At 55.3% G+C, this 17,627-nt stretch overlaps 1 protein-coding gene across 3 annotated transcripts in view; it reads left to right on the top strand.

Annotated features, from left to right (window-relative positions):
* The window catches only part of Septin9 (septin 9), a 160,741-nt gene that overhangs the window by 63,056 nt on the left and 80,058 nt on the right, over positions 1-17,627 (top strand). The window contains exon 1 of one of the 3 annotated variants that reach the window (XM_057773857.1): positions 2,419-2,596. The exons of the other annotated variants lie outside the window; for them this stretch is intronic. Within the exon in view, the coding sequence (XP_057629840.1) occupies positions 2,542-2,596 (55 nt within the window). The 5' untranslated portion in view covers positions 2,419-2,541. Of the gene's footprint in view, positions 1-2,418; positions 2,597-17,627 lie in introns of those variants that run through there. 3 annotated transcript variants of the gene reach the window in all.

The following is a 17,627-nucleotide window of genomic DNA, read 5'->3' on the forward strand; positions in this document are numbered from 1 at the left end:
CGCCGTCATGTTGGTGCGTTCACCTGGCGCACAGCACCCCTCTGGTTAGGTCTCCTGCCGCCTCTTGCAGCCTGGATTATGTAACACCGGGCCCTACACTTCTTTCTTCAACCACGGTCAAGGCCAGAGCCCCTAGACCCTAGAAAGGGGACTGAGTGGCCAACCATCTTTCTGAAAATCCCAGAATGCCACAGCCAAGCATGTTATCTAGGGGACAGTTGGGGTGATGAAAGGGATGGGGGAGTGGGGGTGGGTTCAAGCTAAGCAAAGCCCAGTGGCAGTTGGGTTGTCCTGGAGTTAGGAGAAGGTAATTATGGTGAGAAGGGAGGTGCCCTCTGTTTCCCTTGTCCTCTAGGGACAGAAGGAAAAGAGACACAGGGTGAAGTTCCTATTGGGAGGGTGGCCAAACCTGCCTTGGTTTCCTGATGGAGGAGCCTGGGCATCTAGCGTATTCCCAGGTCTGATACAGGGCTGAGTGGTTACAGCGAAGGGATAGGAAGCAGAGGGCTGGGTTGCCAGAGTTCTGCAGCCACTCTGGCAAGGGGTGTTCTGGAGTCCCTGAGGGGAGCACTGTATGAAGCCTGCACCCTGGCTGGGCTCTCTTGGAACCCTGTGGTGTGCTTGGCTTCGCTGCTTGGATACAGGCTGAGCAACAATGAGCTTCCCTCTGCTAATCTGCACTTGCCCTGGGGAGAACAATCGCACCGGGCGTGTCTCCACTTACCAGGTGCTTTTTATAAAAAACACAAGCGAACAACGCCTGCCCGCCCGCTCAGGTTGGATGCTGTCCCAGGGACCCGGCATCTTCCCAGGGCTCTGTGCTGTCGGCCTTAACTTCTTAGATTGGACCCCAGGATTCCCAAATTCAGGACACACAGATGACAGGCTGATGGTCAGACTGCCAGGCAGGTCCAGGTCCAGACAACAGCGGTTGGGGGTGCCCACTGCTCCTGAAAGTCAGGCTTCAGAAGGATGCCTGTGTGAGGGCCTCTAAAATGGCCGTGGTTTTGCAGTTCCCATGTCCACAAAGCTCACTTGGTTGAAAATAGTTTAAACCATCTGAGGCATGAGGGAGGGAGGGAGGGGTGGATTTTCTGAAAAAGGCCGGACTCTATTCCAGGAGCTTAAAAAAAAAAAAAACAAAACACCACACTAAACCTAGCTTAGGCTTGGCTTCTCCTACAGAGACCTCCACAGCCTCACCTGCCTCTGCAGGTCTCAGCACCCCACCCCACCCCCATTACCACACTTTCATAGTGATGGAGGAAGCAGACCCAGAGCCAGGACAGCTCAGGGACTCACTTGTCACTACTGAAGACCAGGGGATAGGCTACCCACCCACTTGGCAGGGACTTATCTCCTGCTATGCATCCTTAGAGCCCTGTCTGCACAGAGGTCCTGAGTCTGAGGTAGCGCTCCGGGCAGTGGACGGACGAACGGGAAACTTGTTGGCTCAGCCAGGAAGCGGAGAAACACCCTTCTCCCGGTCTCCCTGGGGACCCTTCCTGGTAACTGGTGACTTGCTTCTGTGTCTAACCCTAATGGCTTTATCTGACTGCCCAGGGATGTCTGAAGTGTGAAGGCTGCCTGGACAGAGAAAGGCCAAGCTGTGGGTACCCACTGATGAGGAAAGGGCCCAGGAGCAGCCCTCTTCCTTTCTTCTGATGTTAGGAACTATAGTTTCTCTCTTCTGCAGGGAAGGTCGCGGTCCACTCTCTGTACTCAGGAAGCCCTTACAGTGGAAGGGGGGAGGGGTGCGGGAACGACTCTTTGAAGGGCCGCCTCTCCCTGCCCTCTGCCTTCGGTAGCACCTACCCAAAGCGTGCAGCAGCGACCCCCGCTACTCGAGGGGGGTAGCAGTCCTCGATGTACTGGATGCTGGGGGACTCCCAGGACCCTCAGCCCTGTAGTCAATAGTGTGGGGTCTTGCGGACACGCACTAGCCCAGCGCTGCCCCTTAACCCTTGCAGGCCCTGTGCTCTTACGCGAAGGAGGCGTTCACGAACTTTGGCTGCGTAAATAAAGCCTCCGGCAGCAAGAACACTGCGCCCAGGGAAGGGGAGGAATCTCGTCCCCCTCGGCGCCCGCCCGCTGCTGTGGCCCGGCCTCCACATCCTCCACATCCGCCCACATCTGGCCGCGGAGGGGCGTGAGGGGGAGGGGCCGAGGCCGTGTCTGTCGCGGTCCCCTGGGCACCCGCCAGGAAGGGAGAAGGGGGGCCAGCTCAGGTCGTGTGCCTGGGACTCCGCAGTCCCTGTAGAAGCTGCTCTGGTTCCAATCCCCCCCCTCCGCCCAGTTTTGACAGGCGGGCGCAAGAGCCAGTGCGGAGTCGCGGAGTCCGGTGGGGTGCGGGAACCTGATCCAGCCGGGAGGCGGGGGCGGGGCGGGGGCCCGGGTGCTTGGGGAGGGGCCGGCGCCCGCCTTCCTCCCCCATTCATTCAGCCGACCGTGGGGGCCGAGGGGCTCGGGCGGCCAGCTCGGCACTGGGAGCGGGAGCGCGCAGAGCCGGGGCTCCGCGGGACTCCCTGCGCACCAGCCACCATGTCCGACCCCGCGGTCAACGCACAGCTGGACGGGATCATTTCAGACTTTGAAGGTGGGTGCCCGACCCAGCGGCTGCTTGGCGAGCTGGGCAAGAGCCTCCAGGCGGGCCTGGAACGGGACAGGGGTGAGCACAGGAGAGGCACGACCCCGGATTACTCACCCTGGGGCTCTGTCCCCCAGACCCAGTGTTGCCTACATGAAGAGCCCTATTTAGGGATCCTGTAGTTGATAGACCCTCTAGTTGGAACCACGCACCCCCGGGGACCCGAGGTTCGCATTGCCTCTGGGGTGTTCTTTTTATTGTTGTTTGTGTTTGCCCAGCGACTGTCGCCTCCTTCTGGGGCTGGCTTGACTTCTTCGGAACTACTCCGGGAAACGCAATTTCACCCTAGAAACCAGTGGGCTTTCTTCTTCGGGTGTTCGCCCTCAACCCTCTTCAGCGTGGGAGTTAGTTCCCCTCCTCGGATCCAGTAGGCGGCTGAATTCTCAGGGTGGACCGTCCTCCCCTCCCCCACGCCAGCTCCGGGGTTGGGGTTGAGCCCAGTCCCGGGGCTGGCAAGGGTTGCCAAAGTTGATCAGCCGTCAGGCCCCTTGCATCCAAGGGGATCCCAGCCCGGCGAGTTTCAGGGTCCAGGATGGGATATCCCATATCCCAGATCCAAGCCTGGGACATCTTTATCTATCTGTGAGGGAAGAGCCTTTTGGGACAGAGGGGCCCTGTGAGCGCGCAAGGACAACACTTTCGTCTCTGGTCCTGAGTTTACAAAGTGCAGCAATACTTGGGGGCTGTTTCCTTCAAGAGTGGGCCTGCCATCCCCGCCCTGGGCTTGCATGCGCGCGCTTTCCAGAGACCTCGTGACTGCCACTGCCGGTGCGGTGGCCCCGAGTCCTGCGTCCTCCTCCGGAGTAAATAAAGCCAGTGGAAAGGGAGGCTTACACAATGGTGTCCCGCGCGCGTCTGGGGCTGGGTTTCCGAGGGGCGGGCCTGACTCTGCCGGGCCGGGAGCCCCCGCCCCTCTGAGGGGCTCTCAGGCAGCCTTGGGCAGAGCCCTCTGGTGGGCTGTGAGCGAGGGAGGAAGGGCTGCACAAAGTTAGCCAGGTTCCAGAGCAGCAGCACTAGCCCTACAAGTGACCAGTTGGGGGTGCTCCAAGGCCCCATGCTGGAACCAGGGCGCTTGTCGTAAGCCCACCAGAGGTCTTCCGTGTCTCTGAGTTGGGTGACTTCTTTGGGGAGCAGAGCTTTTGCTCTGTGTTGGGGTGTGTGTGCAAAGTCTGGGTAGTTGGTTGTTGCTGGTGTGTCGGCAGGCGCTGGCCCGTGAGGAGCCTGGGATATCACATCTACTTGGTCACCTCAGTGTTCGGGGCAGTTTTTAGATTCTAGCACTTGCCATCTGTGTGCCTATACAAGACAGAGCTGCTTCTAGGCAGAACTTGTGTCTCTGACCTCCTGGACATCCTGGAGTCCATGTCTATTCTAGGGTCTCCCAGGCCTGTTTTGTTCTGTTCTGTCTTCTGCATGCCCTAGTGACTGTTTAGGCTCCTCTGTGCACCTCGCCTTTACCCTGGGGACTTTCATTCTCCTGGGACTGTGATCTGAAAGTCGGCCAGTAGGTTCCCTTCTCTCCAAAGTCTGGCGCGGGGGGGTGGGGGGGGGCACGGGATGGGACGACGACGACAGAGGGAGATGAGAGGGGTAGGGGATGTACCACCTTTTATAGGTCCTGGTCTCTTCTGTGTTTGCTCTCTACTCCAGACCTGGGAGGCATTCCTGAGGATTTTCTGCAGGGGTTTCTGCAGAAGGTCTTGTTGAGGAGGGAGAAGTTTGGGGATGGTGCCTGTCTCAGCAGCTGGTACCCTTTGCATTGTGGAGGTGGAGGCTGGCCGCTCCTTCCTTCCTTGCGATGTCATGCCCTGACTGGGGTGCCTCCCAACCCAGCTTATTGACCCTTAAATCTAATCCAAGACAATGGCCTCATTGAGAGCACCCTGGTATAGGGGTTGGCAGTCTTAAGCAAGTGGGGCCTCCCGTCTCTGCTTTCCTGTGAATGCCAGTCTTCCTACTGGGGACCCTGACAGCTCAACTGGAGAATAGGGTCAGGCCTCTGAGTGGCCAGCAATTACTAGCCCCTGGCCATCAATAGTGGAAGTTGTTGTTGGTGTGTATGTGTGTGCACGCACATGTGTAAATATGCATGGCACTTATGCACTGGCTGTCTAACTTTGTGCATTGAATGAAGGACCCAAAAAGTGGCCCCTCAGTGTCCTAGGAGTATGGAGTTGAGTTGGTATATGGAGAGGGTGTGTACGTGGGGGTTGGACAGCCCAAGACAACTGGACAGATGGAGGGACGGGGAACATGTGACCCAGCCCAGCATGGGTGATAGAAGCTGGCAACACAGGAGACCAACTAACAGTTGGGAGATGGGGAGGCAAGATCTTGAGTGTAAGTAGGGTGTGTGAAGGAGAGAAGAGCTCTCTGGCCAGCCTGCCCCCACAGGCAGTGAGCAGCAGAGACTCTTGGGAAGAGGGGCCAGCTTGCTCAGAGGAGCCCAGCCACAGAAGGTCAGGTGCTCCCTGATGTTAGTGTGACCAGAATCAGCTGGGGAAGCCAGCCGGAGAAGCGTCCTGGCTTATGCTTCCACCCGCCAGGTATGTGGGCCTCTGCCAGGTAGTTGGGGAAGGGGGAGGGAGAAAAGAGCCAGGCTGACTGCAGCTGCCGGGCCCCACAGTCCCTTTGTGAGTCTGGACAGACAGGCTTATAGCATGGGGCACTGGCCTGCTGAGGGGGTGGGACCCAGGTGCTCCCCGCAGGACAGGGTTAGCTATGTGTATCTCTGGGGGTGTTTTTTTTTTTTTTTTGTAAATTGAGCAGAGAGCCTGCTGGTCCTCGGATCCAGGCAGTCTGGAGCTAGCAGCTGTACCATGCAGGAGCATCCTGTCTACAGGACAGAGGGAAGTGGCCCTTGGTGCATTAGGCTTCCCAGGTCAGAGCAGCGTGCCTCTGTGCAAGGGGCTGGTGGGTGTAAGGTGAGGTTGTGTGGAGTAGGAGCAGGTAGGGCTGTGTCTTCATCACACACCTGTCTTTTTGTTGGGCCCTCACGTCTCCTTCCATTTTTTTCTCTGTTTAATTCCATCTGTCCCCTTATATCCCCATCCTGTCACTGGGGGGTCACATTGGTGATCATCAGGAGGTCTCGTGAGGATTCGAACTTTTGGTTCTCTGTCCCTTGGGACTGAGAGAGTGGCAACTTCCTGTGTCTGGGTACCTGGCCTTTGTGTCCTTTCAAGAAAGGTGCTCCTCTTCTCCTCTATCCCATGCCCCGGGGGTGGAAAATATTTCTTATTTTGCTGATAGAGGTTTTAATCTTGCTAGTTTCTCATCTGTCTGTGATTTTCTACTCTTGTATTTCTCAACATAAAGGGCTTATAGTTGGCTTTTTAGCCTCCCCTTCCCCATGAGATTACTCTGGCACCCACCTCTCTCCCACGAGATGACACCCGCCATTCCCTGTGACTGGGTGGCAAGTGGAGTCACCTCTTCCCCTCTCCTTTCGCGCTGAAGCACGGGGCAGCTGGATGGTGTTCTTGAGTGAAGGCCAGAGTTGTTATCGCAAACACAGTTACAGGCCGAGCCCTTGTATAACAAAAGCCACTTCGAGTGCCAGCTGTTGGCCTGCGCTCCTCACCAGAGTTTGCTGTAACTAGTTTTGCAGGCCCAGAACAATCTTGAGAGTCAATCCTTGATGTTTGTTGAAACAGATCTGGCCCAGAAGCCCAGACGCTCCAATCTGAGTGGCAAGGCTTTTCTCCGGTGTCCCGGAGGGAGCTCCTCTGCACTGGGTCCTGGAGACCCTGTGGTCCTTCTTCCCCTCAATAGAGAGGTGGCCAAGAAAGCAGGGACCGTGCAGCCACCTCTGGGACAAGATGGTAGTGATGGCTGGACCCAGGTGCCACTTCGTTCCCTGGATGAAGTGCCTGTTGCTTGCAGGTAGCTGTCCTTGTAATTAACACCCGTGGGCCTTCTGTGCGATGGAGGTTTCCAGCCAGCACTCCAGCCCCTGGGAACGCTGCCTTCCTACCGTTAACGCCCCTACCGCCACTGAAGGGGCTGAGGGGAATCCCAGGGCTTCCTGCAATGAAGAGGGGCTGGCCTCTTCTGTGAATCCCAAAGCTTTTGACATCCTCAACTTGGTACACCAGGTGATTCCCACCAGTGGTTCCCGTGTGAACAAGTCCACTAGACATTAGGTAGATGTGTAAGTACCCCACAAAGGGTTACCTGAGTCAGACATCTAGTGGGGGTGGGTACACCCCCTCTGAGGGACATCAACCTGGAATCCTTTCTGGAGCATGTAGCATTTCAGGAAGGGTTCGAAGGAAGCACTGTGGCACGGGGTAGGTTTGGAGGGGGGGCAAGAGTTGAGGTCTTATGGGGGAGTGATGGTGGCAGCCTGGGCACTTGGTGGCTGAGCCTGCTCTATTATTTGGAAGCTGTGTGGCTCAGGGCCAGTCTCTCAGTTCACTCTGAGCCTCCACTGTGATTGATGATCTGATAGGTTTTGGGGGGTGTTCTTTGAGATACAGAACTGGCTTCATGGGGTTTTGGGGGTTGCAACAGCTATTGGAACCGGGAGACATTTGCTTAAGACATATAGATCCTCAGTTCTAGAAGGTCTTACAGACAAGAACCTGTCTGAGCCCACTATGGGGACAAGATTGGATAACATAGTCATCCTTGATGGTGGCAAGTCTCAGGGGACTTGGTACCCATAGAACTCTCCTGGGAATCTCTCTGACCTTAGATGAAGCAGGGTGGGGGAGCCCCTCCTCCTCCCTGACTGATATTCTCCATGGTGGTCAGAGTCACATGGGGTGCAGGGTCCTTCTTCCTGGGAGGTTGTCCCAATATCTCACACCAGAACATCGCAGGCAAGGGAATGGCATGTCATCTGCAGGGCCGAGTGCTGACACCTGGTGATGGGCTGTGAAGTGGGCCTCAAGGCTGAAAAGCTGGGGACCCTGTTAATGGAGGTGCATAGTGGCCTTGAGGCCATAGTGCACACTCAGCTCTGAGGTATGATTGTCCATTCAGTAGATACCGGAGGGCTAAGGGGCCAAATCTACATATCTTCAACTTACGTGGCTTGGGTACTAGTGGCAGCCATGCATCCCTACATATCCCTAAGGTCTGGGGACCCTGCGTCTGGAGTTGAGGGTTGTGGGGTAATTGGTACCTGGAAAAAGGGATTGATTGCCCTGCCCTGGCTGGAGTCCTCTGTCTTGGTCTGGCTGTTCTTTTTTTTTTTTTTTTTTTTGGTTTTTCGAGACAGCTTTGGAGCCTGTCCTGGAACTAGCTCTTGTAGACCAGGCTGGTCTCGAACTCACAGAGATCCGCCTGCCTCTGCCTCCGGAGTGCTGGGATTAAAGGCGTACGCCACCACCGCCCTGCGGTCTGGCTGTTCTTTAGAACCTGGTTGACCTGTTTATGTACTGAAAGTACCTACCACCACCCAGGACTGGTGTTCCCAAAGAGAATACAAGTGCTCGATTGTGTGTTTGGTCTAAGAGCCAGGGAGTTTCCCACCTGGTGAATGTGGTCTCTGCCTGCCCTTCTTGGGGGACAGGGTTCGGCCTGACATTTTGGTGCCAGGAGGACAGAGCTGGGTCCCCTTTCCTTTTTCCACCTCCCATTTCAGAAGAGGTCACGCTAGGATTCTGACCTTGGTGGCTTATATGACTACCCACTTTTGTCTGTCGCGTGCAGGATCTGTATTGACACCTAAACCCAGGACAGAGTTCCACCTCTGTCAGGTTGGCCCAGGCACTTTCTTCTGGGATCAGGGGCCCTATGGTGGAGATGTGTGTGGTCTGCTCACACACAGTGGCTGGGGTAAGGGCACTGGGCGGCCACAGGACTCTTGGCGTGGTCCACCTTGAAGCCCTAGGCAGTTCTGTTTTGAGGGAGTGTAGGATAGTTGAGACAAGTCCTCCCCCTATGTCGCCCATCAAATTCACAGAAGTCCTCCTGCCTCAGTCTCTTGAGGGTCACAGACATAAATCCACCCCCAAAGACCCATTCATTTGGAAGGAAATTCGTGTAGTTTCTTTTGACTAAGCCAGGGGTGGGAGGATTGGCCGAGCAGTGGCTGTCTTTTTCTAAAGGCCTCTAGTTTTTTCCCCAAATTTGGAAGCTCATGGAATTTTCTGCAAACACAATCTCAGAAGCCCAAGGGTTTGTCATCTCTTTGGCTAGAGAGCCCCGCCACTTGGCCTCTGGACACCCCCAGGCACCCGGAGGGCATTTCTGGGCTCTGTTTAATTTGGTCTGGACAGAACTGGGAGGCTCCATGCTGTCGGGAACCAGCAGATGTTTTACAAATTTCAAGTTTGTTCCCATTTTTTTTTTAAGACAATCTCAAGAACTTACAGAAAGAGACAGCACGACCTTGCTTTCTATGGGAAACAAACATTTAGCCCCACAACCTATCCCCTTGGCTCCCTGGGGAACACCTGGGGTGGGGGAGACAGAGTAGGTGGGGTTTCTATTCTACCTCTTCCTTCCTTCCTTCCTTCCTTCCTTCCTTCCTTCCTTCCTTCCTTCCTTCCCTCCCTCCCTCTCTCCCCTCTCCTCCTCTCCCCTCCCCTCCCTTTCATTTTCCCTCGTCACAAAAGGAGAAACTTTGTTATAGAATTGTTTTATTTTAGGTGTGTGGATGCTTTGCCTGCTTGTTTGTATGTGCACCAGTGAACGCATGATGCCTGAGGAGGTCAGAAGAGGTCATCAGATCCCCTGGAACTGAAGTTCCAGACGTTCTGAGCTACCTGGGCGCTGGGCACCACTCGTGGGTCTTCTGCAGGAGCAGCCAGTGCTGCTACCACTGAGCCATCTCTCCTGCCCCACTTAGGCTTTTCTCTGTCACGGTTTGTTCCCGGAAATAGCTCCTTTCCTACCGCAGTCTTCCCTGGCATCTTTGGCCCACAGTCCAGGAACTGAAGGGCCGTGGTCCTGCATGCACAGCCTCGTCCCTGCCCCGTACAGCTTACAGCTTCTTGTGTCTCTAAGACTAAGTGCTTGAGGCTACAGGGAGACTGTGCAGACACTTGAACACTGACCATCTGCTCCTTTAACTGCAGATGGGGGGTGGGGTCTCTAGGGGCTCAGGCTGAACCTGCTTAAGGGGGAGGACTGAGGACAGCTGCCCCTTGCTGCCTATATGGGGCCTGGCATTGTTCCCTGTCCCCTTTTACAGTGTCTCGCCTTTGAGAAGCTGGGACTCCAGAAGCCTATACAACCAATGTCACACCTTTAAACAGGATCCTGGTTTCCCACTCTCAACCCACAGTGTGGGAATGAAGAGCTCACAGGCCCTTGCAGACGGGACTTGGACACCTCCTTATGGGAGACCGCAGTTGAGGGAGCCTCTGGGAACGAGGGAAGTAGTCACTTTGGGTTCCAGGTGGACCCCTTCTGTACCTCTAGGATGTTGACAGTGGTCATTGACGGTTCCTGTCTCATTTTCCGTTTAGGCTGAGAGAGTGGTCGGTCTCAGACATAGAGAACGTGGCCCCAGCCTGCTGCAGCCAGCATTCCGGTGGACTCCACGCTCTGGGAAGGGGCTCACCCTCCCAGGGTTCAGGAAACAGACTCTGATGGAGGACTTTGCCTTGCTTTCCATGTGGGTGGGCGGCTTCCCTGGGAAGGGAAGGTCAGGCCCTGCCCTGTGTCCCCTAGGGACAGATAGCATCTGTGGTATAAACGGACGCATTTTCCTGACTCCAGTGTCCCTTGCCTGCTGTCCCCCATCATGGATCAGGCTCTGGACCGCTCTGAAAATGAACTGGTTATGGGATTTTTCCTTAAGTGCAAAACGAAACTCCCAGGTTCTCCACTGTTTCTGCAGAAGCCACCGGGTGCCCGCACCTGGCATGCTCGGCAGGAGTGGGTGGGCCTCTTGTGCAGGCCAACCTGGCAGCTTGAAAATTTCTCATGCTTGTGCCTGTGAGATGCGGGCTCTGTGCCTTTGCTCCCAGGCAGGAGGCACACAGAACTGAAGGGCAAGTTGGGTGGGGGGAGAGGTCCTAAGTGTGGAACCACAGCCAGGGTGCGAGCTGCTGTAGGTGTGCAAGGAGCTGAAGATATGCAAGCAGCTGTAGGTGTGCAAGCAGCTGATAGTGTGCAAGCATCTGTAGGTGTGCAAGGAACTCAAGGTATGCAAGCAGCTGTTGGTGTGCAAGCAGCTATAGGTGTGCAAGCAACGGTGAGTTTCAAGCCGGGCCCTCCCTCCGGAAACCCCAGGAAAGGCAGCTGGTGTTTTTTTTTTCTTTCTTTCTTTCTAAACTACAAAAGAAACCCTTGGCCACCAGGGGCCCCTGGGGGTGAAGTAGACCATAGACTGGGATCTCTCATTCTCTTACCGCAGGCGGCCTGGCCTGGTACAGCTGAGGGTGGAGGGAGGAGGCCAGGTCCTGGCTCAGAGAAACTGGGCTCCAGACAGCGGGGTTTGAGGGACTGGGTAGGAGCACTCCTCCGACCCGAGGAACAGTCTTGAACATCCGGTCAGGCTGTGGCAGCTCTCCCAGTTACCTCTCTGCTGATTTTAAATGAGGAAGCCAGGCTTCTGTGAACAGCTGCCCTGGAGCCAGCTGTCAGGGGCTGGTTGTGGTGGGGACGGGGACTATGTCTCTTCCCTACTTGTGCGTTGTCTCTGACCCAAGTCTCTGTCCTGGCCCTCGCAGCTGTTTCCTGGTGGCTCCCAGGCACATCCCTCCCACCAGCTTTTCCTTATTGTCATGCCCATTTCCTCTAACTGTGATGTAGCAAGGTGAACCCTGCTGCTGCTGCTGCTGCTATGGTGCAGGCAGGCACTGCCTGGCAGACCCCGTGTGTCCTAGTCATTTAGCCTCTGGCTGTCAGTTCCCATGCTGAGACCTGCGCCCTAGTCCCTACCAGGTGCCACCGTCATGTTGTGAATCTTTGTCTTTCTCATCCGCCTGGCTCTTGAGTATGATGGAACTCTCAGTCCCTTTGGCAAGAGAGAGTGGGTATCTGGGGTCCGGAGCCTAGGGGCTGATGGGGCAGCCTCCGCTTCGGTCCAGTCTTGCGTTGGTGAAACAGGAGCTCTGCTCTCACCTGTGTAGCGGGGGCAGTTGGACTTTTCCCAGAGGCTTCAGGAGACATGAGGACAGACAGAAGCCTCAGGGGACATGAGGACAGAGTGTGTGACTCAACTCTGAGCTCAAAGAACTGCACAAGGCTTCCACCTTTCTGTGCCTCAGTTTCCCGTCTGCTGTGAAAGTGGGCATGTTCTACATTAGGCCTAGAGACACCACATTCTCCACTATGCCCTGCCTGGTGTTTCTTATTGCAGGGCAGAAAAATGAAGATCTGGAGATGAATCAGGGGCTGTAATGTTTTTCCCCCTCCTTTAGTATAAAAAGAATTGCCGGGTGGTGGTGGCACGTGCCTTTAATCCCAGCACTTGGGAGGCAGAGGCAGATGGATCTCTGTGAGTTTGAGTCCAGCCTGGTCTACAGAGCAAGTTCCAGGACAGCCAAGGCTACAGAGAGAAACCCTATTTCAAAAAACAAAACAAAACAAATGGCAGGCTTCTCTTATCTGTGTTAGAGTCATGTGGGGATAAGAGTAACTTACTGCCCTGGGTGTTGCCTGCGTGTGTGTGTGTGTGTGTGTGTGTGCATGCATGTGCGCACGTGTATCTGGGGAGTGAGGGCATGTGGGAAGTACTCAGTCACCCCTGACTTGAGAGATTCCAGCCCCCTGGGCCTCCCCTTGACAGGGCGCAATATAGAGAGGACAGCAATGAGGAAGCCAGGTTCCTGATCGCTGGACGGTGACTGTCAACTGGAGGAAGGTGACAGTGGCTTGGAGGATGGGTGTGTGCGCACGCTGCTGCGTTTGTGATGTGTTTCCTGCAGGAGGGACATGCAGCCGGTGTCCTTTCAGGCCCTGGCTATGGGCCACAACCTTGTGACTCACGAGCTCCCTATGTCCCTGGCAGTGCCCCTTAGGTAGCTTCGTTCTGGGTGCCCTTCAGTTTGTGACTGCCTAGGGAGTTGTTGGGATCCGTGGCGGCTGAAGCCGGACATTGTCCTCCAGCGACTGCCGGGAAAGCAGGGAGGGGGGTAACGCATGCTGCTGAGCTGGTAGCTCTGGGGTGCCCACAGGCAGGGCCATTTCCAGGATGGTGTGGGCCACTGGGTTTGCATTTTGTAAGATGCCAGGAAGTGAATGAGGCTTGTGAACCCCCCGGAAGGCAGAGGTTCTCAATTGCTGCCCCTTGGGAAAAGCCTGGGGTGTTCAGGTCCTCCATCCTCTGACTAGGGACTGTACTTTATGTTCTGAATGTTATTATGATGCGGAATGACTCATCTAGAGTGAGAAGGAGAGAACTGTAGAGAATTTGAAAAACAGGACCCAGGAATGTGGGCGGCCTTGACCACCCTGCTACCTGGAGAAGCGCAAGGTCGCTCTGGATGTGCCCGAGATCATGGCAGAGTGAAGGACACCTGTGAAGATACTGCTCGTTATCTGTATCGTAGGGTTATAGCTTCCTTCCTTCCTTCCTTCCTTCCTTCCTCCCTCCCTCCCTCCCTCCCTCCCTCCCTCCCTCCCTCCCTCCCTCCCTCCCTCCCTCTCTCTTTCTCTCTTTCTTTCTTTCTTGCACATTTTTGCCTCATGCTTAGATTGTATTATAGTCAGGGAAAAAAAGTAGCTATCATTTTTAAAAGTTAATTTTCGAAAAGAAAAATAATTTTACTCAAACAAACCTCTCGTTTTATTTGAAGGTTGAGGGAGCAGAGGCCAGGGAAGGGAGTCCAGCCGCGAGGAGGACAGGAGGAGGACAGCCAGGGTGCCAATGTGTGATCCTCGCTGTTCAGGGTTAGGTGCTGGGTGGAGTGTGACACCTTTGCCCAGCAGTGAGGGCTGCTGGGAGCCAGCTCTACAGGAGCAGTTTGGACCACCGTGTAGTCCAGAGTTGAAGTCTTCCACCTTGACCTGGGAGGGCATGTGCAGGGCTGTGTCCTCTGTGTCCATCCTTGCCAGGCTTGTGTTCGGTGTCTGGAGTGACTAGACCAGGTTGGTTCAGGAGAGAGAAGTTGCTAGGGCTGGATCTGTTTGTGTTCTGTTGTGTCTGGGATGGAAGGGAACTTCCTTTTCAGGAACCAGGCTAGAGGGGCCATGCACCTGGACCACTGTGGGATATAGATGATCTTGGTCATTTCTTTATTTCCCATACAATAGATCACCCCCCAGCTCTGGGCAGTCCACAGAGCTCCTTGATGACAAAGGACAACTTGGCTAAAAATTCCCTTTTGTTTTAGCTGAGAAAAGAATGGTCCCAGAAGCCCTGTGATCACAACAGGCTCTTCCTTCCTGTATTGACACTTCCCCAACACCTCCCTCAGTGGGGCTTCAGTCTGGTGGGCCTGGTCCCTGCTGAGGCAGACTCTCAGGCAGTGTCTTGGGAGGACAGGAGGAGGTTTCTTCCTGCCTGACATCTCCTGATCCCCAGCTGCCAGGTGCCTGAAGACAGGTCAGAGGTCAGGGGCTGCACTGCTGGCCTCTGGGCTGTGGATTGGCACTCCTGGGATCAGTCAGATTGCTCTCTGGCACCTCGGATTTCCATTTACTGTAAACAGGTCCTTCCAGGGTTTCTGGTACTGGTGTAAACAGTCGCTTCTGTGAATGTGGGCTGGAGAGGTGGTCTGTCCACCTGAGAGGAGCAGGCAGCTGAGGGAAGGACTTTGCTGCCTGCATGGAAGAGGGGCGCTCCTGTGAGGCAGAGGAGAGGTCTTGTCTCCACTGAGGGACGCTCAGAAGCTCCCCGAACAGTGGCAGGAGAAGATAGTGCTGGGAGCCGAGGAGCTGGGACTGAGTGGGTGTTGAGAGCGAACAGCTGACTAGGACAGATGTGTGAGATACAGCGGTGGGGACAGCGGTGGGGACAGCGTGATCGTGATGGGTCCCAGGAGGCCCAGCGGAAGCTCAGCTGGGTCTTCTGGGCCGGAAGCAGCACTGGAGGCCAGAAATGCAGCCCTAGGGATGTGTGGGGCAGTTCTTCTGCCACTTGGAGGGGTAGCCTGTGCCAGGCGTCTGCCCTCTCTGCATCATGGTGACTTCCAGATGACTGGGTCACCCTTGGTGTGCAGGCATGTCCCTCTGCCTTTGCTTCAGCCTCATGGGATCTTAGTCTGTGCCTCTGAGTTGTCTTTAATTTTTAGAAGACTTTCCCTCCCTCCCTCCTTTCCTTTTCTTCCTTTGTGTACACACATTCATGTGCACATCCGTGTGTGCCGTGGCTTGCGTATGGAGATCAGAAGGAAACCTGTGGAAGTTGGTTCTCTCTCTCTGTCTCTCTCTACCTACCTCCCATGTAGGTCCAGGGGATCAAACTCAGGTCGTCAAGTTTGACAGCAAGCACCTTAACACGCTGGTCCATCTCACTAGCCCCTGGCTTCTTGTTTTCTGTCTCCCCACTCTAAACCCAGGGTGGATGTCACCTTGAGCTCCCTAAGGGCATTTGCAAAGGCCTTCATGGATACCCAGTGTTACTCTGACCTCTCCTTTGGGGATATATTGAGTCTGTAATATAGCTGATCTTACGGGGAGTGGAGTTCAGGCCCAGGCTGAGCAGTGGGGCACCCAGAAAACAGACCTGATGTACTCGATGTTTTCCTTGAGTGGCTGCGGGCCTCCTGGTCCGTCTGATAACTATGACATAGCATTCTTCCTCTTGGCTGTTTGAGAGGCTGCACTTGGAAGGGACAAAGGGAATCAAGGCTCTGTCCCCATATCTCTGTTGCTGCAGCACACCGCTGTGGTCCAACTTCCGCGTAGGTAGACAGGGTGGTGGGCAAGTTGTGGTGTAGGTGGACATTTTTGTGACAGACTTTAGCTGCCTTCCTTCCTGCACCTGTTGTGTGAAAGCCTACTCTCAAGACAAACCCACCGACCCTTTTCCTCCCCAGACCCGCTGGCCCCTCTCCCAGGACTGCGCCTCGGTAGGTCCCTCTGGTCCTAGGTCCTCCTCTCTGAGCCTCAGCTCCTGAGAGCTGGTTAGTGTGGGGACCCTGGACATGGCCAGCTCTCACGAGGTTCTGTTCAAGAGGACTTCATGGAGTGTCCAGTGCTTTGCTGACAGAGGGGGACCCTAGGGAGTTTCTTTAGGAGGATCCCCCGTTTCCCCAGCCCCGCCTAGTTTCCACCCCTGACTGCTTCATGCCAGCTCCTTCTGGAATCTTCTCAGTGTCCAGCTGGGGCCTCTTTTACACAGCAAACCCATTGGCACTCTCAGTTTCCCATGATCCTCCTTTGCTCTATGTCTTTGAGGCCTAACAGAGAATAAACCTACCCCGTCCTCATGTTCAGTGGAACCCAGCCAAGCAAGGCTGAGCGGGAACAGGCAGGGCTGTGTGGTCCCTGTGGCTGTCCCCACCTCCAGGCTGCTGGGTGAACATTGGGTGTGATTGTCAAGAGCTGGCCTCTGACCCCTCCCCTGGCTCCTTGGGTGCTGCTCTGACCGGAGCCTGAACTCTGCCCCCTGGGGTCACTGTGCCCTGTAATTAGGCCGCAGCTCATATGTGCCTGGGCCTCAGGCCACAGAGCTGAGCGCCCCATCTGGCACTCTGAACATGAGGGCTGGTATGATTGATGGAGGGTCCCACCTGGGCCAAGTGGCCCCTGGTGGTATGGGTTGCTTCTGCCTTTTGCTTTCCATTTTTAAAGTGCTTTTGAGATTTTCCCATGGTGGGTAAGGTAAGGAGGGAGGGAATTGCTCTACTCAGGCAGGTCAGGACTGGTCTCTACCCATGTGTCCAGGGCCTAGTGGCAGGACAGAGAAGAATGGCTGTACTGGAAAACTGGATCCTGAGAACTGGTTCCTGCCTAGCAATTCTTGTCTATGCTTCAGAGTGGAAACAGACCAAAGTCTCCCTCAGGATTTCTGGGTCCTCCTGGTCCCCCAGGTAAGCATGGGAAAGGCCCAGGCGGGACCCAGTCAGGCCTATATCAGACAAACTGACTGGTCTTCATTCCATGGAGGGTTCTTGGAGTGCCCCCCGGAGGATCATGGGAAATGAGACTTTGTGAAGAGCCTCGGAGTTTGGGAGAGCAGTTTGGGGAGTCGGGGACCTTCTGATAATGTTGGATGGTGGGGTGCAGATGAGGTGAGTGGGCTGCACTGTGCTCTGGGCCTGGAGTTGGAGCCTCAGCTTTCTGTCCCCAGACAGGACCACAGGGTCTAAGTGCATGAAGGATGTAGGCCCATTAAAGCTTAGGAGAGTTTGCCTCCTCCCCTGGGGCTTCTAACCTCTACCCTAAGAGCTTCAGGTTATGCTCTTGTTTAAGTTGGAGGCCTCCCACGGCGCCCTCCTGCCTTCATCAGCTGCCATTTAGTTAGGAACTTTTGACCTGAGGGGACTCAGAGGTCACATGATCCCCTCCTCTCCCCCAAAGCAGGAACCGTCCAGACCCTCCTCCAAGGACCTGTCCACGTCTGTGTCCCTTCTGTGTCCACTTCTGACACAGTGACACATGCCCCAAATCTCAGCACTTGGGAGGTAGAGGCAGGAGCAAGGGGTTCAAAGCCTGCATTGTGAGTTCGAGACCAACCTGGCAATATAAGGCTCTTTCTGATAAACCAAAACCAAAACCAAAACACTCGGTGCCATGTCCACCCCTGCACAGCTTTTGGGAGAGTGGCTTCCTCTCCCCCGCAGCCTCATTCTGAACCAGGAAGTTCTTCCTCATCTCTTCCCCACATCTTCTTAGTTTTGGCTCGTTTTTCTTTCAGCAGCTGGTGATTCCAGGTGTGTTCGCGTCCCATAGCTGTAATTTAGCAAAGAAGAAAGGGAGTCTGCATCCTGTAGCTATGTTTATGGTGAGCCTGGAATGACCCTGGGGCTCTAGGCAGGAGGGGCCAAGGTGGGAGATTGGAGACAGGAGTCTAAAGCCTACACAGAGAGCACCCTTCACTAAAGCAACCTCCTTGAAGGGCTGGGCCAGCTTTGGAAGAAGAAAGTTGGAAACTCCCAGGGGAAGGGCGTCTGCTCAGGTCCCCCTT

This window comes from Chionomys nivalis, chromosome 7, assembly GCF_950005125.1.
Source record: "Chionomys nivalis chromosome 7, mChiNiv1.1, whole genome shotgun sequence".
NCBI classification, from domain to species: Eukaryota; Metazoa; Chordata; class Mammalia; order Rodentia; family Cricetidae; genus Chionomys; species Chionomys nivalis.